We start from the raw sequence: 21,022 nt of genomic DNA on the forward strand, positions 1-21,022 counted from the left end.
CTGATTTAGCTTTTATGTAGCTAAGAAAATTAGAAACACCTCCTGTTTAAAGCATAACCTGGCAGATCATTTTTTTTTACTGCCTGCTAATTGATGGAAGATTATATGACATAATGTAATCTTCTAGCACATCAATTATTCTGTCACATAATATTTCATGCAATAAAGAATCTTCTTAGTATGCACTACTCTTCTCCATCAAGATACACAAAATACAACACAACACTGCTTTTTCCAATATTTGAAAAGTTCAAAAGGTACTAAGTAGCTGCTTCTCACAAAATATGAACTGTCAAATATATATAGAGGAAGACTAGGCAGAACTGGTATTTCTGTTACTTTCACTCTTAGACCACAAAACTAAATTATAATTCTGTTTATTTTTTTATTCTATTCATGAATGGTTGTAGGACTGTTGTTGGATTGTCAGCCATATGACCTCAAATGCTCTCTTCTGCATGTATCAGCATTGCAGAAGCAAACTCCGCCTTTTTGCCTTGTGCCTTAGGGAAATCCATGCAGTAGATTCTTGTAAGCTGCACTAGTTTACAAAATAAATTCAAAATTGCTCCTCTCACCTGCAAGCCACACTTTGGGAGCCAGTTCTTAGAACAACCAACTTTGAGACTATTAACATTTCCTTCATCTTCAGCCAGAGTTCCTATGATTGGTCACTGGCCTCTGTCAACCCTTCTTGAACACATTTGAGATTCTCTCTTCTTTGGGGCAGTCCCCAGGACTATGCAGTTTCTTGGCATCAAGAAAATGATTTGATAAACAGCCAAAATCTGCTAAAAGACTTGATCCCAACTGAGGCAAAACAAGGAAGGGGCCTCTGATGATGCAACAATTGCAAGTTTTTCAATCTCTTGACATCAATCCAAGAGATCACTCAATTTCTTTAGGGTTCAAAGGAACACTTGCTTTCTACTTGACACTGACTACATTTCTACTTACAAGGAACTGGTGTCTGTTCTGTCTTTTAAACTTTTTCCAAGAAGATGACCATAGTTATCAAACTTGGTTAAAAAGTAAGTAACTGTGCCCATTCTGGATCTGTGATTACTCTTCATAAACTAGAGATGCACCTGAGGTCTTTCTACATAGGATCCCTCTACCAGAATTATACAGAGCATCTGATGAGACCTATTTGCCTCCAATATTATTACCTGGCCCTCTGCTCACAGAGAGATACCCACTTGGGAGAGCAATTCTTTCTTCAGTTCACTTATATACACTAAACACTCTTCCAGATAATTAGCTAGCTTAGCGTCCATGCGTATATATCACAGATACCGCTGTGAAGTACTTGCTATTTACCTGTAACTGAGGTTGCTTGAATGGTCACACAGTTCCCCTTCGTATTCATACCTGGTGCTAGGTGACCCCAGTGTTCTCTTCAAGATTTGCTCTGTAGTGACAGGAACTGAAGGGATTTAATGGAAATTGTGCCTAATTGTGCACGTTGTACATAGTCTTGCTCCTACCAAATAATTCTGTCATTTCAAGAGGATTCCAGATGGACTCTGTGCAGGCATGTAGCTGATATGTGTGTATTCACAGATGAAATAATATGATATACGCACATACTGAAACTCAGTATGTATATCAGATATGACTCAGGGTAATTTTTCAGTCTCCATTCTTGATTTCCAATTTGGAATATTTTGTCTGATGTAATGACCGGGCAAAGGGAAATTATTGTCACCATTTATTTATGCTAGGAATTTGATGTATCTAATACAAATTGGAATGCAATTGCCATCCAGTCAACAGCACAATTGTTAAGTTAACTGCAAAATAACATAACATTATGCTATAAACTTCCCGTCTACTCCTAGAACTAAGGAGCTAAGATTTATTTGTGTATTATTTCTGCAGAATTGTTTATGTAGGTGTCATAGCTTCTTACCTCACCTTAACTGATCCTTACTTCAAGGATGGGAAGAGTGTTAAAAAACAGAAATGCGCAAGCAGCACCATGAGGAGAGGAGATTGTAGGAGATGGGGATCAGACGTTGCAGTGCCAATTCTGCCAAATTTGAGCGTAGATGTGGATTGTTTGAGGAAATCCTAATGGAGACCTCAGGAAATCATCTGTGATTTTCATAAAGGCAGTGTTAATGAGTTGCAGAGGAGAGGCGCCATATTAGAGATGTCCGGTGAGGTGTTTGAAAAGAATAAATCAAGGTACAATGGATTTAATCAGCACGGTCCAGAAGCTGGTAGAGAAGGGAAAAAATAGCAGGGGAGATGGCAATTAGGCTATGGAGTGGGAATCAAGTGCTTTGACTGTGTTTTATCTTAGGCAGTCAGGGAGATCCTGCAGTTTATTTGTTCATTTTTTTCAATTCTTAAAACACAGAGGGGAGTAGAATTAGGAGCAAAGGAGTAAATGGCCTATAATCCTTCATCAGGGTGTTCTAACACCTCACCATTTACAAATTGTTGTAATCACAAACAATTGTTTTAAATGAAAGGCAATGTGTTTTTAAGGAGTTGTATTAGATTTGCCGTTGAGTTTACTACATTTCAGCATGGATTCCATGCAGATGCACAAAAGCTGTCCCTGACACTCCTGTGTGATATTTCCATCAATCTTAGAGACAGTTTAAATTGCAGATCTATTATTTTCGCTAGATAGATAATCATCAGCATTCATGATGGATGATCCTTCACAATACACATAGTGGTTTCCTTTCACACACACACCCCTTTCTTTTTTATGAATCCATGGAAAAGATGTCACCTTTTTCCTAATTTTGAGCTTATACTTCCATATGTAAATCCTGTTTACCACATTTTAAGTTTGGTTTTGTTCTCTTTCTAATTCAACATTAGTTTTCCTGTTACATCTAGACAAAGACTTTATTCTCTCAAAGAAATGTGACTTGCTGTTATTTAAAGTCTTCACTGAGGTGACTATCGTTTTCATATAACAAGCTGCATATCTGAAAGTATGCACACACACACACACACACACACACAGAAAAGAAAACCTTGATGGAATAAAAGTGTTTCCTCCTCCTTTGATAAGAACACTATCTAGGGTATGTATGCCAGGGTATTTTAGCTAGCTCTCTTAAGAACCTGCCAGCCAAATTTTTTTTCAGTTCTACACAAGGAGATTTAGAAAACTCATAACTTTTTTGATGAATATGAGAATTCTAAAAATATTATAATTTATTTTTCTTTGCTCTTTCAGACCGTTGAAAACTGTGTGTGCATTTTAAGGAACCTCTCATATAGACTCGCTGCAGAAACATCTCAGGGACAGCAAATGGGGACGGATGAACTCGATGGTTTACTTTGTGGTGATGCCAATGGAAAAGATGCAGAAAGTTCGGGATGCTGGGGCAAGAAGAAGAAGAAAAAGAAATCTCAAGATCAGGTACGTGCAGTTAATTTTAATTTATTTATTAAGAAAAATAATATTTAATAATGGTGATAATAGCAGTAAAGCTGTTTCCCACAATCAAATAGGAAAAAAAAAGATTTTTTTTGCCTCCTACTAAGAAACAAAAGTTATATAAATACATTAAAACAAAGTTCTGAATAAATTTTAATTGTTAAAATAAATAAGACCTAGAGAGTATAATTTCTGTTGACCATCCTAACAGTAACATTAGGAGTTCTTTTTACTTATTAACTCTTCATATGATTATATGCATTCTAGTATGCAGTAAATAATGTCATGGAAATGTGAAGGTTTCGAACAGATGTCACTATTTAGCATCAATACAATTTCAAATAATATTAACATAAAATTTCATGTAAAATTACATTATTTGGAACATTTCTTAATTATCTTTAAAGGGACTTTCAAAATTACAGCACATAATTAATCTTTTTTTTTTAGACAATCTACTTTTAACCACCAGGTCTAAATGGTATTTAAAATTGGATGCCTTTACGATTTGATAATTACATTTATTCTGGCTAAAATCAGTTCCAATAAACTAATCAGTGTAGTTTGAATGAACTAAATTCTTCCCTTTGCTGTATGTCTCTGGAATCTTTTCCTTGGCAGAATATGTGATAGCTTCCATAATTTGTGCTAACCTTTGTCTTAATTCTTCGTACAGTTGAAATTGATTTAATCTGATTGCTATCATCATGACCATTCATACTAATTTAATCCAGGTGTGATTAACATGGCTCTCCATGCAGTTAAATTATTTATTATTATTTTCTTTGATTAAATACAGTATATTTATAAAGTATCTTGATGGCTATGAACAGGTTCCAAATCTGTACTATTAGTCATGTTCTACCTTTGGCCCAAATTATTACTGATTTAGACTTCCTCCGTAACTTGTTTCTATCACTGTGAATATTACTGCATTTAAGAGATTTTCTGTCCTATAGAAAACAATTCATAACACACTAGTGATTGGACTAGATAGGTGATTGTGAGTTGCCAGTTGGGCCCTTCCTCTGCAAGCAGTCCAGAATTCTGACAACAACTATGTCCATCTGTGGTGTAAGGAAGGAGATTGTCCGCTCTTCAAGATAGGCCAGGTCAGCAGACATTGCAAGGAAGATTATAGATTACTTTAGGATATAATAACAGAATCCTGAAAGCTTGCCCGAGTTTTTTCTAACCCCTTTAATATCAAACAGAATCAGTGCAGGGTTATTTTGGGATTCTTTCTCATGCCTTCCTCTTGCCCAGTGCTGAGTTGTTGCTGTTTTTTATTTTCCCTTAACAGTTCCTGCATACCAAGGTTATCTTCACATTCCTTTACAGAGATAGTGATAGTGAGAGAAAAGAGCATTAGAAAAAGGGGAAAAAGAAGGTTATTAGAAAGAGAAATAATGTGGTGCCTCATCCATACTTGGCAGCTGACTTCAGATTATCCTCAAAGTCCTCAACAGAAAGGAAAATGTCTTCACCCCTTAAGTAGAGGAAAGCAATACTGTTTAAGCATAAACTTAGTACTTGAGTGTCCAAAGGATGGAGCTTATCTAAAGGAATAGTTAAAATACTGTAGATTTAAGGACTGTTTTATCATCTCTCTTTTCCTGGTATAGTCACTCTCATGGCAAAAAGACAACTCACAAAATGTGGCAATGCCTTGTAGGTTGCAAAATGAGCTATTTTTTTTTTAGTTCACTTAAAATGACATAGATCATGCATATTCAGTTACTGCAGTGATGCAGGCTATATCTTCTTTTAACGTATTTTTCTGGTGTTATATTTCTCTACAGCCTTTTGATACTATGAACTTTTTCTGTCTCATAAAAAACATTATTTGATTATTGTTGATTGTAGGGAATGTCTTTGTGCTGATTCATAAAATAAAGCCTTTGAATGTGTTTTTTTCAACTATATTGTCTTAACTAAATCCAGAGGAGTCATTCTTAAGTCTGCCCATCAGAAATTATATCCCAGATACCGTTCACACAGTTAGTTAATTCCATCCCTAATTTTATCGGAAGTCATTGACTCATATGAGGCTTATAGCTTTGTTTTTGATTCACTTCTTGCAATACAGGTGAAGGACATCTGTTATTGTCAAATGAGTTAGTAATACACCTGGATGATACATTCTCACATGAAATTCAATTCTTTCCAGTGAGAGATGTATTCATAATTGAGTACTGAATTGAAGTGTTATTTAATGTTCTCTTTATATTCAAATGTTATGGCTTCCATTTTATTAAATTATGAATGATTTTTTACTGCAAATAACAATATTTATCATTTTTCAGTTTGCACTATATGGTTTATGAAAAACTGTACTCTTCATATCCTGTATCAGAAGACACTTCAGGTATCTTGGTAAATACTCAGGGATGCTCCTGATCCTTGAAGGATAGTTTTTTAAAAAATTGGAAGCTCAAGTATGTTGCATAACCTATATTAAAATAACATATGCAAACAACTTTGCTTGAACCATAAACTGAGAGTCACTTGTAACACTTCCTAAAGAAATATTACAGCATATGACATTGATTCTTCTGGAAAAATGTTTAGGACTAATGTGTTTGAATGAATGAATGAATGAATGAATGAATGAATGAATGAATGAATGAATGAATGAATGAATGAATGAATATTCATTCATTCATTCATTCATTCATTCATTCTTTTTAAATCAATATACAGAAAAAATTATTATTACATCAAATTTAGATATTATCTAAGTTCTGTACTGACATTTTATACGAAGTGTTCTTTAATGCTCAAGTTTGTGACTAATAGTTTTTTGGCATGCTTTATAGCAAAGCTGGAGAAATAATTGAGAAGGCCTTTATCCCTACCGAAGCAAGACCATCATTTCTGAAATGAGAATGTTCCTGCTAGAGGATTGGACACATTACAACATCAAGTTGCATTGTTAGTTGTCTATCAAGTCTGAAAATTGTGTTGTGTTTCTGGTGTCATACAGATGGTGTATACTTTTTCTTTCCTGAATTCAGAGTGTCTTGGAATATACACAGGCAAATTTGAGGTTGCTAAGGAATAGAGAAGCAATATACTTGCATGATCATCTGATCCAAAGTTTTTGTTTCTGTAGTATCTTGTTAACCACAACTCATGGACTTAAAGCTACAATCTAGTTTAATTTTACTGTAATGAGTTTGCTGTAAAGAGATGATGGATTCCTTTAGATTTATTTAAGGATAGGGATAGATTATGGGCAGGAAAGTTATATGTAGGTTTATGATATCTCTAATAAATTTCTTTATGAGAAAGTGTCAATCAGTGCACTAAGGACAAGGAAAATGGTGAAAGGTACCATATATGTTCAGTTATAAATTATATTAAATAATATCAAGTGATTTCTACATTGATGGTAAAAATTCTATTGCAGGTTATCTAGCCCACTAAAGCTCATATTGTAATAAATCTTAGTCTTGAAGGTGTTATAAGATACACTTTGATTATATGATTTATCTTTTCAGTATTTTATGTATCTTGGAGATTGCCTTCTAAATTTGATTTTCTAGCTGTGTGATTTTACTCATTACTTAAAAATAAGCCCCTATGAATTCATTTGGTCTAAATCCAGGTAAACCACCTTAATACTGCAGTCTGTGATTGTTTTTCTGAAGGCACAATATTCTGATCCTTTTATTGGATACCTTAAAATTTCTGTAAGGTTTGCTGATTATATTCAGATACAACTTTTTCAAGTTCTATAATTATTCTTTATCAGAATAGAATGAAGACCTTGCCTTAACTTTCCTTGTCCATCAAAGTGACGGGTTTAATATCATTTTCTTAAAATAAGTTGTGCAGAGGACTGTGCATGTAATTTCACATTTTTGTTCATTGGACTGTTATACAGCATGAAGATAAATTATTCCAGCTTCAGACTTTAGATTACTATAGTGATAGAAACTCAAAGATCTCCTAGATTGATGGTTGATATTTCTAATAATGTAACTTAGTTTTCTGAGTTATTTTAACCATGGTAATATTTTTCAATTTATACTCCAAACCTCATGTATGACTTTAATCCAGAAGGCAATGTTGAATCAGAAAGTATTATGTGCAGAAACTGTGACTATGACTCCCATAATCTCTTGATTCCTGCTAGCAGTTGAATTTACTGGATTAATTAGAGTGTAACAAATTTTACAGAACTGTTTAAAGATGTTTATTCAAAGTCCATTTCATATTGTAATTCTTAATAGCCAATTAATGCATCATTTTTAATACTCTCAGAGAACTGCAGTTGTCTGTCAGATTAAAAATATATTAAAAATAATTTGAGGGGGGAAAGTGCAGTTTTGCATGAAATGTATATAAATTAATCTATATGTATGGCTGCATGTTTGAAAATAAATTACTATGACATAAATAAAAAGATATATCACCATATGTTGAGGATGGTTAATCGAGCTATGTGCCTACTCAGGATAATCTGCTATCCTGATGCTAACTGGACAATTTAAGTGTTCTTTTGTTGCTTTTGATTGGTTCTTTATCTTTAAACTGGTCTTAAAATGAATAGCTCTTCATACCAAAAAATATTCTTTGTAAAATAGTGTATATCGCTATCTTAGTTGCAGTGTGTTAGGGAGACAGTCTGGTGTGGTGCTTAAGGCATCAGGCTATAAACCGGGAGACTGTGAGTTCTAGGCCTGCCTTAGGCCCGAAGCCAGGTGGGTGACCTTGGGCCAGTCACTCTCTCTCAGCCCTAGGAAGCAGGCAATGGCAAACCACTTCTGAAATCTTGCCAAGAAAACTGCAGGGACTTATCCAGGCAGCCACCAGGGCTCAAGACTGACTCAAAGGCACCAAAATAAGAAAAAAGAAAAAATTGCAGTGTACTAACTGAGTGATTGATAATTATATGTCATCAAGTCATTTTGGACTCCTAGCAACCACACAGAGAGATTTTCTTCATGACGAACTATCCCTAACCTGTTATTTCAGGACTCCCAATGGTGCAGACATGGATATTTTGTATCCATGTGGTTTTTGTGGTAAAAATACAGGAGTGGTTTACCATTGCCTTCTCCCATGCGGTATGAATTGATGCCTTTGCCTTTGTCACTAAAGTGATCATCTTCCTCCAGCGTCTTCCTATATCACTGCTGCCCAATATCGGTGCCTGTTAGCTTTAGCAGCTGGGATGACCTTCAAGCCTTGGGTGACCCTGCTGGCAACATATTCTCTTGGCATACATTCCCAGCGTTCTTCACTCATTCCTCCCAGGAACACCCCACTATCACCACAGTGAGACAGCACAGCAGGACTTAGTGAGGATTGACTGAGTAGCATGTGTGAAAGTTGTAAGATTGGACCCAGAGAACCACACATACTTGCAAAAGAGGGCTTTCCTACCCTCTCCTTCCCTCCACTCTTAAATGTATCTGCTCTTTAAATGTATTCTTGAAAATAAACTTGTGTAGAAAACTATGGGATCAGGTATATAACATTGCAGCAGCATGAGAGAATTGGTGAATTCATGAAGCCTTTTTATGCATATGGAAATGCCTTTTTGCCTTTGCAAAGAACTTCATTAAATCACTTTTGCTGGATTATGTTAACAGAGTCAAAATGGCTGTGTGCCAGGAAACTCCTAATAAGCTCTGTCAAAGGTGATAAATCATATAATCTAATTTTGGGGAGGGGGAAAATTGGAACCAGTCACTTAAACCTATGCCTGATAGGGCACTTAACCACATGAAGGTTGACACTAATGAGTGTCTAATTAACAAAGGAGATAGCTTTTTCCCCTCTATCTCTCCCCTCCTCCCCCACCACCTCACCCTCATACACACATATTCAGACAACCCATTGCTGTGCATTAGGATTCTGGTACTGAAAGCATTAATTAATTTTCAATAGAGGCCATTTCTTTTCAGAATATTTCTAAACATTTGAGAAAGTTTAAAATTCCTAGAGCAGTTGCAATTTTATATCTAAAAGAAATAAAATATTTTGCAACTCATTCATTTTGCCAAAAAAAAAAACCCTCTGTCTTAAATCATATGAATCAGGATCACAGATACAGGAAATGTATCTGAACATTGTTCTTCTGCCTCCATGAGTGAGCTCACACAATCATTCTATATAAGGAAAGTTTCCTCAGTATAATATAGTGTTCTTAAGATACTTTTTTTTGTATAAGGATATTCCATTCTGTTTATAGATTGATTTATATAATCTCTTGCATTTGAGAAATAAGCTGAAGTGATATTTTAGTATTTTGATTATTTATTTATTTAGGATTATTATTAATTGGATTATTATTCATAGAGATGGAAGAGGTTGTTCGAGCATTAAGTCCAATTCCCTGTACAGCGTACAAATGTGATGTGTGATCATCCACCTATTTGAATCCATCCAATAAAGAGTAGACCATTGTCTCCTTAGATAATTGGTCGAACTGTCAAACTGTTCTTGCTGCTAGAAACGTTTTTCTAAGGTTTTTTCTTGACAAAAGTCTCAAACTAGTTCAGTTTTAGAATAGTAAAATTGTCTGAAGGTATACCACAAACCTCCAAAAAATACGTTTTTATGAAAAATATTTTGCCCTCTTTTAGATTTCTGGGTTTTTGCATATCTTTGCACACAGAACGTGACCAAAGCTTCATATGCATCCTACTGCTATTGGAAGTCAGAAAAAATAACAATTTTTTAGTGCTTGTTTAGTGCTTGTTTCATTCATTTTATACTTGTGCAGCATGTAGGGTGCCAGTGTGAAAATTTAATTGCTCCACTCATTCAATCATTTCAATTAAAGGGATATTTAGGGCTACTTATTTCATTTAACAAACAATATAAATTTCAAAAATGTTGACTTCTGTTTCTTTCAATTTACTTCTTTCATTTTCTTGCATGTTCAAAAGCCTCTCAATACTACAAAATAATGGTCTGTTCTGAACCTCTCATTACCCTCATCCTCTCAGTCTCTCATAAGAAATGTTTAAAAACTGTTTAGATTTATATTCATTCATTAGCCATTTGTACATACAAGCAAATTTATCCTTAAAACCTGAATTCAAAACATCAGGCTTTATTCTAAGCAGTCTCTCACTGGAAAGGTACTGTTCTCATTTATTTGTGGGGTCTTTAAATGGTTAAATTGTCACTTTTTTCTGCCTCAGGACCTGGTGTTTGCCATTACTGAAAGAACCAGGCATTCTTTGTATCAGAGAATTTTATGCCAGAACATCAGGCCATTTATCCATCTGAATAATGAGGTGAAACACAACTGGGTCATGCAGCAATTCAGTGTTCCCAAAGATACAAGTGAGTCTACAAGAGAATGAATGAAGAGGAACATATTCAGTATTTTGGCCACATCAAAGTGCAGACCTGCTGGAAGAGAACCACAAATTGTTGTAGAATGGAGCTCATGCTATTACAGGCTCAAAACTTACAAAAGTTGAGTCATTTTGCCATGGCAGACGAGCCATGTTTCATGTAGTGTGAACCTTTGCTTACCAACTGCTGGAAGTACTCCAGTTATTATAGCTAAAGGTGGCACAACAAGGTACTGAATCTAAGAGGGCAATTGCTTTCTTACATTGGCACACTGCAGATTTAATTGTTTTTTGTTTATAAAATAAATGAAACTAACAATTCACATTAGTCTTATATGGTTGCTCAGACTCCCTTTATATATTGATAAGACTCACAGGAAACTGATAACATTCTGTGGCAAACATATGCAAAAATTAAAATCTAAAAGGAAGCAACTTTTTCTCAGAATTATACGTCATGGCCTTGAATATACATAACATATTCCAAAATCTTATGGATAATTCAGTGGACTTAATAGTGTTTGTGTGAAATAATTGTAATATGAATGGCCTTTATAATCATATAATGTATCTTTACCAGTGTTTCTGGTTCTCTTCTGATTTTTCTTTAATTTATTATCATTAATTTTTATTATAAATGTAAGCCAACTCAAAATAATATTTTTATTCTAGATGACCCTCCAGAAATCATTGTGACCTTCAGCTATATATCTTGTCATGAGTCATAAGCTCTAACAACATTTCAGTGGTAATGGAAAGTAAATTCTGTCTAAGTGTGCAAGGTAGATAGGCTATAAATTCTAATGCAAAAGAGGATAAAAATCCAAATTATTAATATTCGAATTCCCTCATTGACTGAGGTTCTCAGATAAGTAAGCAGTTTAATGATAGATAGATAGATAGATAGATAGATAGATAGATAGATAGATAGATAGATAGATAGATAGATAGATAATCATGGATGTGCTTATCTGAATGTAACTTTGAGCTCTACATATTACTCTGATTTACACTTCCTTTTCTGAAATTCTAATGAACAAATTGACTTGAGTTCTTTCCTATTAAAAAAGGACCAAAGTACTAAAACACTCTATAAAAAACTACTGCAAGGAAGAAAAATTCAATGTGCTGTGTTCTTTTCAGTGTTTGTATTATTACTGTGCATTTTAGGTAAATTATTTCTCAAGAACACCTTGAAATATGATGATTTTATTTAATAAAACTGGGGCCGGGGGGGACAATCCATAATGGATGGGATAAGGGCCTGATGTCTGAATTGGATGGGTTGAGGACAAGCAAACTGCAGTGTAAGCTAAACAAAGCAGAAGTGTTCCTGGCTAGTCAGAAGAGACTGCGGGGTACAACGATTCAACCTGTGTGGGAGGACATCACATTGACCTTGAAGGGATGTTTTGGGTCCTTGTGGATTCAGTCATAAACCTGGATGTCCAGGTTTTAGCAGTAGCCAGGAGTGCTTCTGTATCCCTAAATCTATTGCACCAACTCTGCCTGTTTCTGAAGATTATGCAGTGATATGTTTCTTAATTACATGCTCTTTGATCTACTGTGTTGCACTTTATTTGAAGTGGGTTCCTTTGAAACAGTTCGATTTCGCAGACTTCAGCTGATTTAGAATACTACAGCCAAAATATTTCCTGGGTCGTCATAGGGAGCATTTTGCTCCCTTGTTAAAATAGCTCCATTGGCTAGAGGCCATTTTGGGGTACAGGTCAAAGTGTGCCAGTTAGGATTGCTCTACAACTCTACATCTAAAATCTTTGAGATCAAACTATTTGGAAAAAAGCATATAAAGCAAAGAAAGTAAAAAATAGAATTAAGCATAATTAATTTTCTATTGATTTATCTACAGACATGGTACTTTTGTTTCATAAACAACATCTTGGATACATAGAAAATCGGGGTTTCCAAAGTATATCCGTTGTATGGTTTTTTAATGTGCATTGCAGAATAACAGGCTATGACATAATATTTATGAATTTTGATTATGTTGCCTTCTTCTTGACTATATTATTTCTTAGAGTTTAAAGCTCTTAATAATATCTTAAAGTATAAAATTATCTAACATTCACAATACAGGAACACTGAAAATATTACAAGCTCAAATTTCTATCTGGTTCTCCAGAGCCCATTGTGAGGAGCACGGAGATGGGGAAATCACCATGGACAAGAAATGGGAGGAAGATTTATATGATTTTTATATGAGCTTTTATAGAATTTTTATAGACTTTTTATTCTGATTGTTGGGGGGGGTTTGTTACTGTTTTGGGTGCTGCCCATGGTGTGGTTACAATATGGGTGACTGTATAAGTTTTTAAAAATAAATAAGTAAATTACCCAGACTTTTCTGTTCATACATTACAACAATAAGGGCAACCTGTATGTGTGTGTGCGCACGCACGTGTATGTGTAGAGAGAGAGAGAGAGGAAATGGAGGCTATAGTAAGGGAGATTATGATGTCCTATTTGTCTGGTTTCAGATACTTGATGCATAGGAAATATTATCAGATTTTGTTTTCCAATTTTCTTGTAGTAAAGAGTTAAGAATGACTTATTAATCTGAAATACTACAAGCTTTTAAAGCATATAATAGCTATTCCTTATTCAGAAATATTTCCACAGTAAAACCTGATAGAAAATGCATCACAGCTATTAATTCTCTTTATCTTTTGAAATGTTAACACACTAGATTCATAGATGAGTTTTGAAGAAGGAAAATGAGATGGCTACTGGTCTCAAGTTATAAGGCAAGACTAGAGATTGAACACATCAGGAAGATGGAATGTAGTCCTACTTCTCATCATGCATATTCCTAAAACAGAAAATAAGTGTGCTAGAGATATTGCTAAGTATTCGTTGTTTGAGCAAAGGCACACTTTATATAAGTGGGTATAACATTCAAATAAGAAATAATCATATTTTATTTGCAAGAATTATCCCAGCCTGTGGCGTGGGGGAGAAGGAATGAAGTAATTCTTTATTACTCTAAAAAAATGCAGAATTTGTTTATGAGAACTCGCACCCAAAAGTTCAGTGCCGTATCGAAAGTCACTGCACTAAGGAGAATCTGAGTGAGAAAAGAGTAAGGCAGGGCTGTGATTTAACATGTGTTTGTTTAATTATTGTATAAACAACTTGGTCTTGTCTTTGGAAAGATTGCTATATCATCCTCCAAAGCTGGCATATAAATACATCACAACACTTATGATGATGATGTGATTATATTGTCATAGACTCCAGAGGGTTTCAACTGGGATTTTGTTTGTTTGTTTGTTTGTTTGTTTGTTTTAAATTTCTTTATCCCACCTTTATTATTTTTATAAATAACTCAAGGTGGCAAACATACCTAATACTCCTTCCTCCTCCTATTTTCCCCACAACAACGCTGTGAGGTGAGTTGGGCTGAGAGAGAGGGACTGGCCCAAAGGCACCCAGCCGGCTTTCATGCCTAAGGTGGGACTAGAACTCACAGTCTCCTGCTTTCTAGCCTGGTTTGTGAACCACTAGACCAAACTCTCGCCATGTTCTACAAAGAGGAAGATTTAGAAATAAATTATGATAAGTTCTGAATAATCACATTTGCGAAGCATCCCATATCTGGAAGTGGAATGGATATGAACTAGATCAAGTCAGAGCATTCAAACATTTGGGAATAGTCTTTCATGCTGCTGGTAGCCAGAGGTACACTTAGACTGTATTTCGTAGTCAGATCTGGCCATACAAGCCTTTTATTGATTTAGAGACACGGTATATGCACCAGCAGCACTTAAATTATTTATAGCCAAAGCTTGAATACAGCTGCTTTATGGAGCTTAGATACACCCCATAATAATAATGCAGCTTTGGAGTCTCTGCAATCGCCATTTTTGAGGAACGTATTCCAAATATCTCTGTCCCAAATATCTTTCTGCATAAAATAACAGGTGGAATCAACATAGAGACTGCAATGTGGGTAAACTTTTTAAATTATTGGTAAAATTATTCTTTTTCCATACCAGTTTGGTTTCCTTAATTTTAGCAGACATTTTTGTTACTAAATGGAGTGGTTCTTCGGAACACCCTGACCATTATAATTCAATTAGGAAATTATTAAAATTGGAACTAAGTAAGAGAGCCTTTGATTCTTAATGTCACCATTTTTTATTTTTATTGCTTACCATTGGTGGTTTATATAATTTACATTTTAATGGTTTTAAGCTTATTACAACTGTTTACTTGCACTGTATAACTGTGCTGTGCATTTTTATTGGTATTATGATTGTAACTCACAAAAAAAAATTATCAGTTGCAATGGGTAAAAAAAAAATAAATGCATGAATGATTGATTGAGTGAAAGAAAGAAAGAAAGAAAGAAAGAACAACTATGTCTGCCAAGAGGGATTTATGCTGACAATCAATTTATTAGTTCCTGCAGCTAGATATTTAAGTCAAGATTTAAATATTAAAATACAAGACAGCAATAACATTAACATGCTTTAATGCATTACCAACAATAGTATTGGAAGAGAAATATAAGAATATCCGATATGAAATCATCTTTGCTATGTGAGATGACTTGTGGAAACTGTTGTTCCTATTTTCTTATACGTTATTTTCTATAAGGTCATTTCTTCACAACATATATTCTGGCTCATTATTAAATTATGTCAGATAAAAATGACTTCATCTTTTTAAATGTCTCTAAATATTGTTACATGACCTGTAGAATCCATAGTGATTAATTGCTTAGTATTAATTTTTTACTATTGCTCTAATTTTTAGCAATTTTACTAATTCTGTGTTTCTGTAGTTTATGACTATAGTCGATGACTGCAGTAATAAAGTGAAAGCTTGAATTCATTGGTAGGTTTGAGATAGTAATGATCACAAGAATATTGTATTAACAGGATCCTTTTCTAGTTTGTAAGCCTTCGCCAAAGATTCAACTAGTTATTTTAAATCAATATTCTCTTCAACACCCCACACAGACTTCCAACTCCCTCCTTAAGAACAATATGCAGCATGCTTTGGAAACATATTGCTCTCTAGATATTGTAGCTCCCAGCACCTCTTACTATTAGCCATTCTGGCTTCATTGTTCAGAACTGTAATTCAGCAATATCTGGAGGACCATAGGCTTAGCCTTTCCTATACCCCAACTTTCTGTGAGGGGTTGAGAGTTCTCCATGTGAGCAATCTATTAGACACAATATTTCATAGTTAAGAAGGATGTATAGTTATGTGATATTGAAAAAGAGCCAGATTCTCTGATTCCCCCTGTGCTGATGAAATAGAAATTACCACCCGATTAAACTGCAACTGAACCAGAGAGAATTAAAGCAAACATTTATCTCCTTAGCAAAACCTTTAAAATAGATGAATAAGCAAAATACTCTTTTTCTCCACTTTTCTTACTTTTACTAGTTCAGTTAGGCTTCGCTGGTCACCTTTGATGGATAACCACTTTTGACTAACTATTCTGGTAAGCCTTTCACTGACATCACCTTAAATTATGCAACAGCTAAGCTTTGCAACTGATTTGAAGAAAAATTATTATAATACTTGTTTTACCTTTTGTTTAAATGAGAATTTTCTTCAGAATTTTACAAAACATTTGGTATGCAAGTCTGTTGAAGAGTTAGTTCATGTACTAGATAATTTGTATTGTTTTTTATGTTATTACTTGTGAACTGCCCAGAGTCACTTGGAGTTGGGCAATGTCTTCCATTGGGCAATTGTCTCCCGTTATTGATCCACCTCCCACATCTAGAAAGCAGCATTTATGGATTCCTGCACACTGGAATGGATCATTCTCTTACCTTTCAAATATGAAATGTTATTCTAACTCAATTATCTACGTTATTGTCTTCCCTTTTTTCTTTATACTCATTAATAGAGATTACATAGAGAAAGATATGTGTAACACAAGGTGTTTTATTAGATTCCAGAGTGTTGGCATCAAAGCACACAACAGGAATCCATAAGGAATTATTGTAAGGCATGATTATATATTTAATATTTGTCCTGATAATGATTTTTACATTTATTTTAGAAAATAGTCATTTAATTATTATCCCTCTATTTAGTCTGAAAACTGAAATTTATTAGCAGGATCATCTTCTTGTTATTATAATTATTTAATAGCTTAGAATGTACAGCATGCCTTGCTTATGCTAGCTATGGTGGTAGCTTTCCAAAAGTCAACCTTACGCAGTAGTGAGGGCTCTGTGGCTGTAAAAATATTGAATTAGAATTCCTAATCAAGATGGTTAATGATGAAAGATGCAGAGAGCAACATCTGAAGGACCTTGCCACTGTGAATTCATAGTAAGGGCACAATCTCTTAGTCACCTTGTTGTATGATTTCTCTTCTTGTGGTATTTTTAACTCCCTTTTGTGTTTAGAATCTGGGTTAGCCTCATTAGAAGTTCATATGGTGCTTTCTGTCTCATATTCTGGCTAAAACTGATTTCCAGTTATGGATCTTTAGCTTCCCTGATTCTACAAGATAGTTTTCCATCATTCTAGAAGAACAGGATTGAATGTAGACATGATGGCTTATCAGCTTAGTATTTGGCTTCACTTGGCCCTAAGAGTATCAGGATGACGCTAAAATGGGATATTCCAGTATTATCTCCAGAAAGATTGGAATTTCCTTTTTAATGGTGGTGGCTTATCTGGGAGGCTGCTCACCAGCTAATTATTTATTCAACCTCTTGGGCATGTTGCACAGGGGAGACTATTTGCTGGCCAGATACACTGCCCTGCCTTCCATGCTCCCGGAAGGGAGATACAACAATCTTCTGATGCATGACTGCCTTACGTCTTTGCGGAAGAGGGAAATTAAATTAGTCACACGTGTTTTATTGAGATGCCTATTCTATGCATTCTAGTGCCCAGTCCTAATAACTACTTGTTATCCAAGTTTTTTGATAGGTCTGATGAGTTGAATACTTGTTTTATACTTGTTGACTGGTGATTAGATACCTCCAGATGGGTTGCTAAATTTTCTTCTATTGCCATTGCTGCTTGGAAACCTTTGGTATACTTTTGAATGTTACTCTTTGTGTGTGTGGTGTGCGCGCGCGCATGCACGCACATCTTATCTAGTATTGACACCTTATCTAGTATTACAGAAAACCTGACACTGTTTCTAGTATTACAGGGGGGAAAGCTCTTCTTCCCATTTCTCATCCCTAAACAATAACCAAATTATAAAAAAAACTCAATCAATCTTACTCAGCAAAAGCTTTAAGAATACCAGTAATAATAACCTATATGTTTTAACCTTAAACCAATAAGTCCATTTTACATTTTGACTTATAACTTTCTTTAATAAGTAAAACATAAAAGATTTGTCCCGATAGGCATAAAGAATATCAATAATAATAACATAAATATTTTAAACTAAATCAAATAAGTCCCTTTTACATTCTAATCTTTGTAGGTCAATGTAACTTCTTTCTCCATATCACTCTTGTAGTCAAAATACTTTTTTAAGTCCATTTTCAAATCCACAACATCTTTTTCCATATCTTCCATATCACTTTTATAGTCTGGCAGTTTTTTAAAATCCATTTTAAAATCCCTATTCAAATCATCCACAGCCTCTGTTTTATACAATAGAATCTTTTCTTCTTCTACAACCTCTATTAGATCCACTTTGAAAGTATCAGAAAAATTTAAAAGTCCTGAATACATTATTCCCAAACAGACTTTATTTATTCTATAGTAAAATAATATTCCTCCAGTATGTTAGTAGTATCTTCTCCTTTAATTGCTCTCTGGTTCCTTCTAGTTCTCCAAACCACGACTTGGACTCAATGTTTCCTGTGACTCCCAGAGTGCTCAACCCACTGGAGATAACTATATCACAGGGAACATCTGTAAGGACTAGTTGTGGGTGATCCAGTCATCTCCTTTATCCGGAGATGGCTTCAAAGAGCCAGAGCCTGCACCGACTCCTCTTATCCACTGCGGCTGTCAGCTCCACAAAAAACGGAGCCATCTTCAATCTGCCATTACTTGCCCGGAAGTCACTTTCCTCACAGTCCTGAAAACATCCCTCTGTAACTTTTCTGAAAAGATTCAGATAAGCCTGGAAAGCAGCAATAGATGAAGTTTTGATGGGTGCAGAAGCTTCCTTTGCCCTTACTCCAGAGCCATGCTCCCTCATCATCACCAGGTTCATTGTGATTATTTGCAGATAGCTTGGTCTTTAGACTGGATTTAGTTCTCTACCTCTTATTATTTAAAATCAGGTTTAGTTTTATTTTAGAAATAAGTTTGTGATGGCATCAATCTCACTTGGCATTAATTTCCAAACAGTTGAATTACATTGTCCCTAAAATTGAAGGCTTTCAGTCACCATAAACTGAAACAGGTAAGAAGTTATTTAATGGTCAAAACAAACATTTCTTTCCATTGGGTGTCCTTGAGGATGTATTAAATATGTAAGCAGTGTAAAAGTACATCTTTATATTTAGATCAATGATTTTCTCTTTTCTATCCTAACTGGTAACATCCACTTTTTTTTCTTCTTTTCAGTGGGATGGAGTTGGTCCTCTCCCCGACTGTGCAGAACCACCAAAAGGAATCCAGATGCTGTGGCACCCATCCATAGTCAAACCCTACCTCACACTTCTCTCTGAGTGCTCAAATCCAGATACACTGGAAGGGGCAGCTGGTGCATTACAGAATTTAGCTGCAGGTAGCTGGAAGGTATGAAATCTGCCTTCACTCTGCACTTGGTCAGACTCTTAAATCAGTATAGATGTCTTAAGTTGAGTAATTAAAAACTAATTGGAACACCAGTTGGAACAATCGCTTTTCCTACTGTAAGATCAATAAGGAATTCTTGCTATTAATAAGACCACAGAACATATCAGTTGTAGGATTGCCTCTAGGATTTACCTATCTGAACTCAATTTCTTTATATTGTTAATGATTCGTATTAATAATGTACCAGCCAAATTCCCTCCTTTTATTCTGCTTGCTTGCTTGAGTTAAATAAAACCATTTCATTGTGGAGATACCCAGTTGTATTTAGCTCCAACTAACATCCTTGCTGACAGCTTTTGGAAATGATCAAGGATAAATGAGAAAACAGAGTATAGGTTCCTTATCTGAGGTTGAGAAATAACCTTAAGCTGCTCTGTTGACTAAATGTGAGGTAGGGATTGATTCTGCAGAAAATCCTTCCTTAAAACTTAATTAGTTCCACTTCAAGATGTATGGGCTCAGGGAGTAGAACTGTGATGTGATTTAATATATTTGTTTCCATATTATGCCAGCATATTTTATTTATGCTATGAAGCTGTTAATTCAGTATACTAATCTATATGGACCAGGCAATAGAAGACATGATTTATCCTGCTAGAGCTTGCTAAAAATAGCCTATATATCAATAAGATGCATAGCTTGTCATGTCCAAGGTAAGCATGTTTGACCAAACAATCTTTCTTTGAAATGGGAGGTTGACAAGCAAAATTGGTACAACTGAGCAGTGAATGAAATAATCTGCTTTCCCAGAAAATTCATATAGAATAAGCAGTGTCACCCTAAGCTTCTTCATTCTGCCTTGTCAATTTGCCTAAAATGTATTTGACCCTGGAGGATGCTGTATCCTGAAGGGGGGAAAATGCCTAATTATATATAGACTTATATAGACTTTGCTAAAGCAATTTCATTTTAATCTGCCACTTGTCAATAGGGGGGCCTTTTTATGATGTAGAAAATATTTATTCACAGCAATCCAATTGAAAATAAAGCTTTCTTCATGTTAGCCAGAACATTCCTTCTAGATTAAATACCTCTCAGGGACAGCCAGCAAAAGTATATAATATAAAGTAACCATATCATTAGGAAAGAGTGCAGGTTCTTTCAGATATTAATATGCATCTGAAAATATTTAGGCTCAGTAATGGAAGGAAATACATAATTACATGTGTTCATTTCCCTCCCTAAAAAAATTACATCCTTATATGATTTTTGTGTAAAAAACCTGGTCCTCTAGTTAGATAAGCTGGTTAGTTGCCTGACAAGTAAATGGTCTGGGGGGACCGGATACTCTAACAGTGTGTTAATTGGAGAGTACAGGCAGCCCCATGGGTGTTCCTATTTTGTTTTTGAAAAGAAGGGCGAGGAACCCCTTTCCCCTCAGAAGTTGCCCAGTTACATCCCTCCAATTCCCCTCATGTCAACTCTGTTGTCTAAGATTGCTAGGTGTTGTAGTTCAGCTATATCTGGAGAGGCACCTGCTCCCCATTGCTGCTTATGAAGAATAGGGGAGAAA

General features: G+C 35.1%; 1 protein-coding gene across 7 annotated transcripts in view; it reads left to right on the forward strand.

Moving 5' to 3' along the window:
* Positions 1–21,022, forward strand: part of CTNND2 (catenin delta 2) — a 251,115-nt gene that overhangs the window by 163,233 nt on the left and 66,860 nt on the right. For all 7 annotated transcript variants that reach the window (XR_015794248.1, XM_025164960.2, XM_088131557.1 and 4 more), the window contains 2 exons: positions 3,206–3,391; positions 19,276–19,449. Coding sequence is in view for 6 of the 7 variants with exons in the window: in XM_025164960.2 (XP_025020728.2) it covers positions 3,206–3,391; positions 19,276–19,449 (360 nt within the window). In the remaining variant the exon portion in view is untranslated. The remainder of the gene's footprint in view (positions 1–3,205; positions 3,392–19,275; positions 19,450–21,022) is intronic.

This window comes from Python bivittatus, unplaced genomic scaffold (genome assembly GCF_059951505.1).
Source record: "Python bivittatus isolate LINGU-HERP-01145 unplaced genomic scaffold, Pbiv_v1 ctg000960_np1212, whole genome shotgun sequence".
Lineage (NCBI taxonomy): Eukaryota > Metazoa > Chordata > Lepidosauria > Squamata > Pythonidae > Python > Python bivittatus.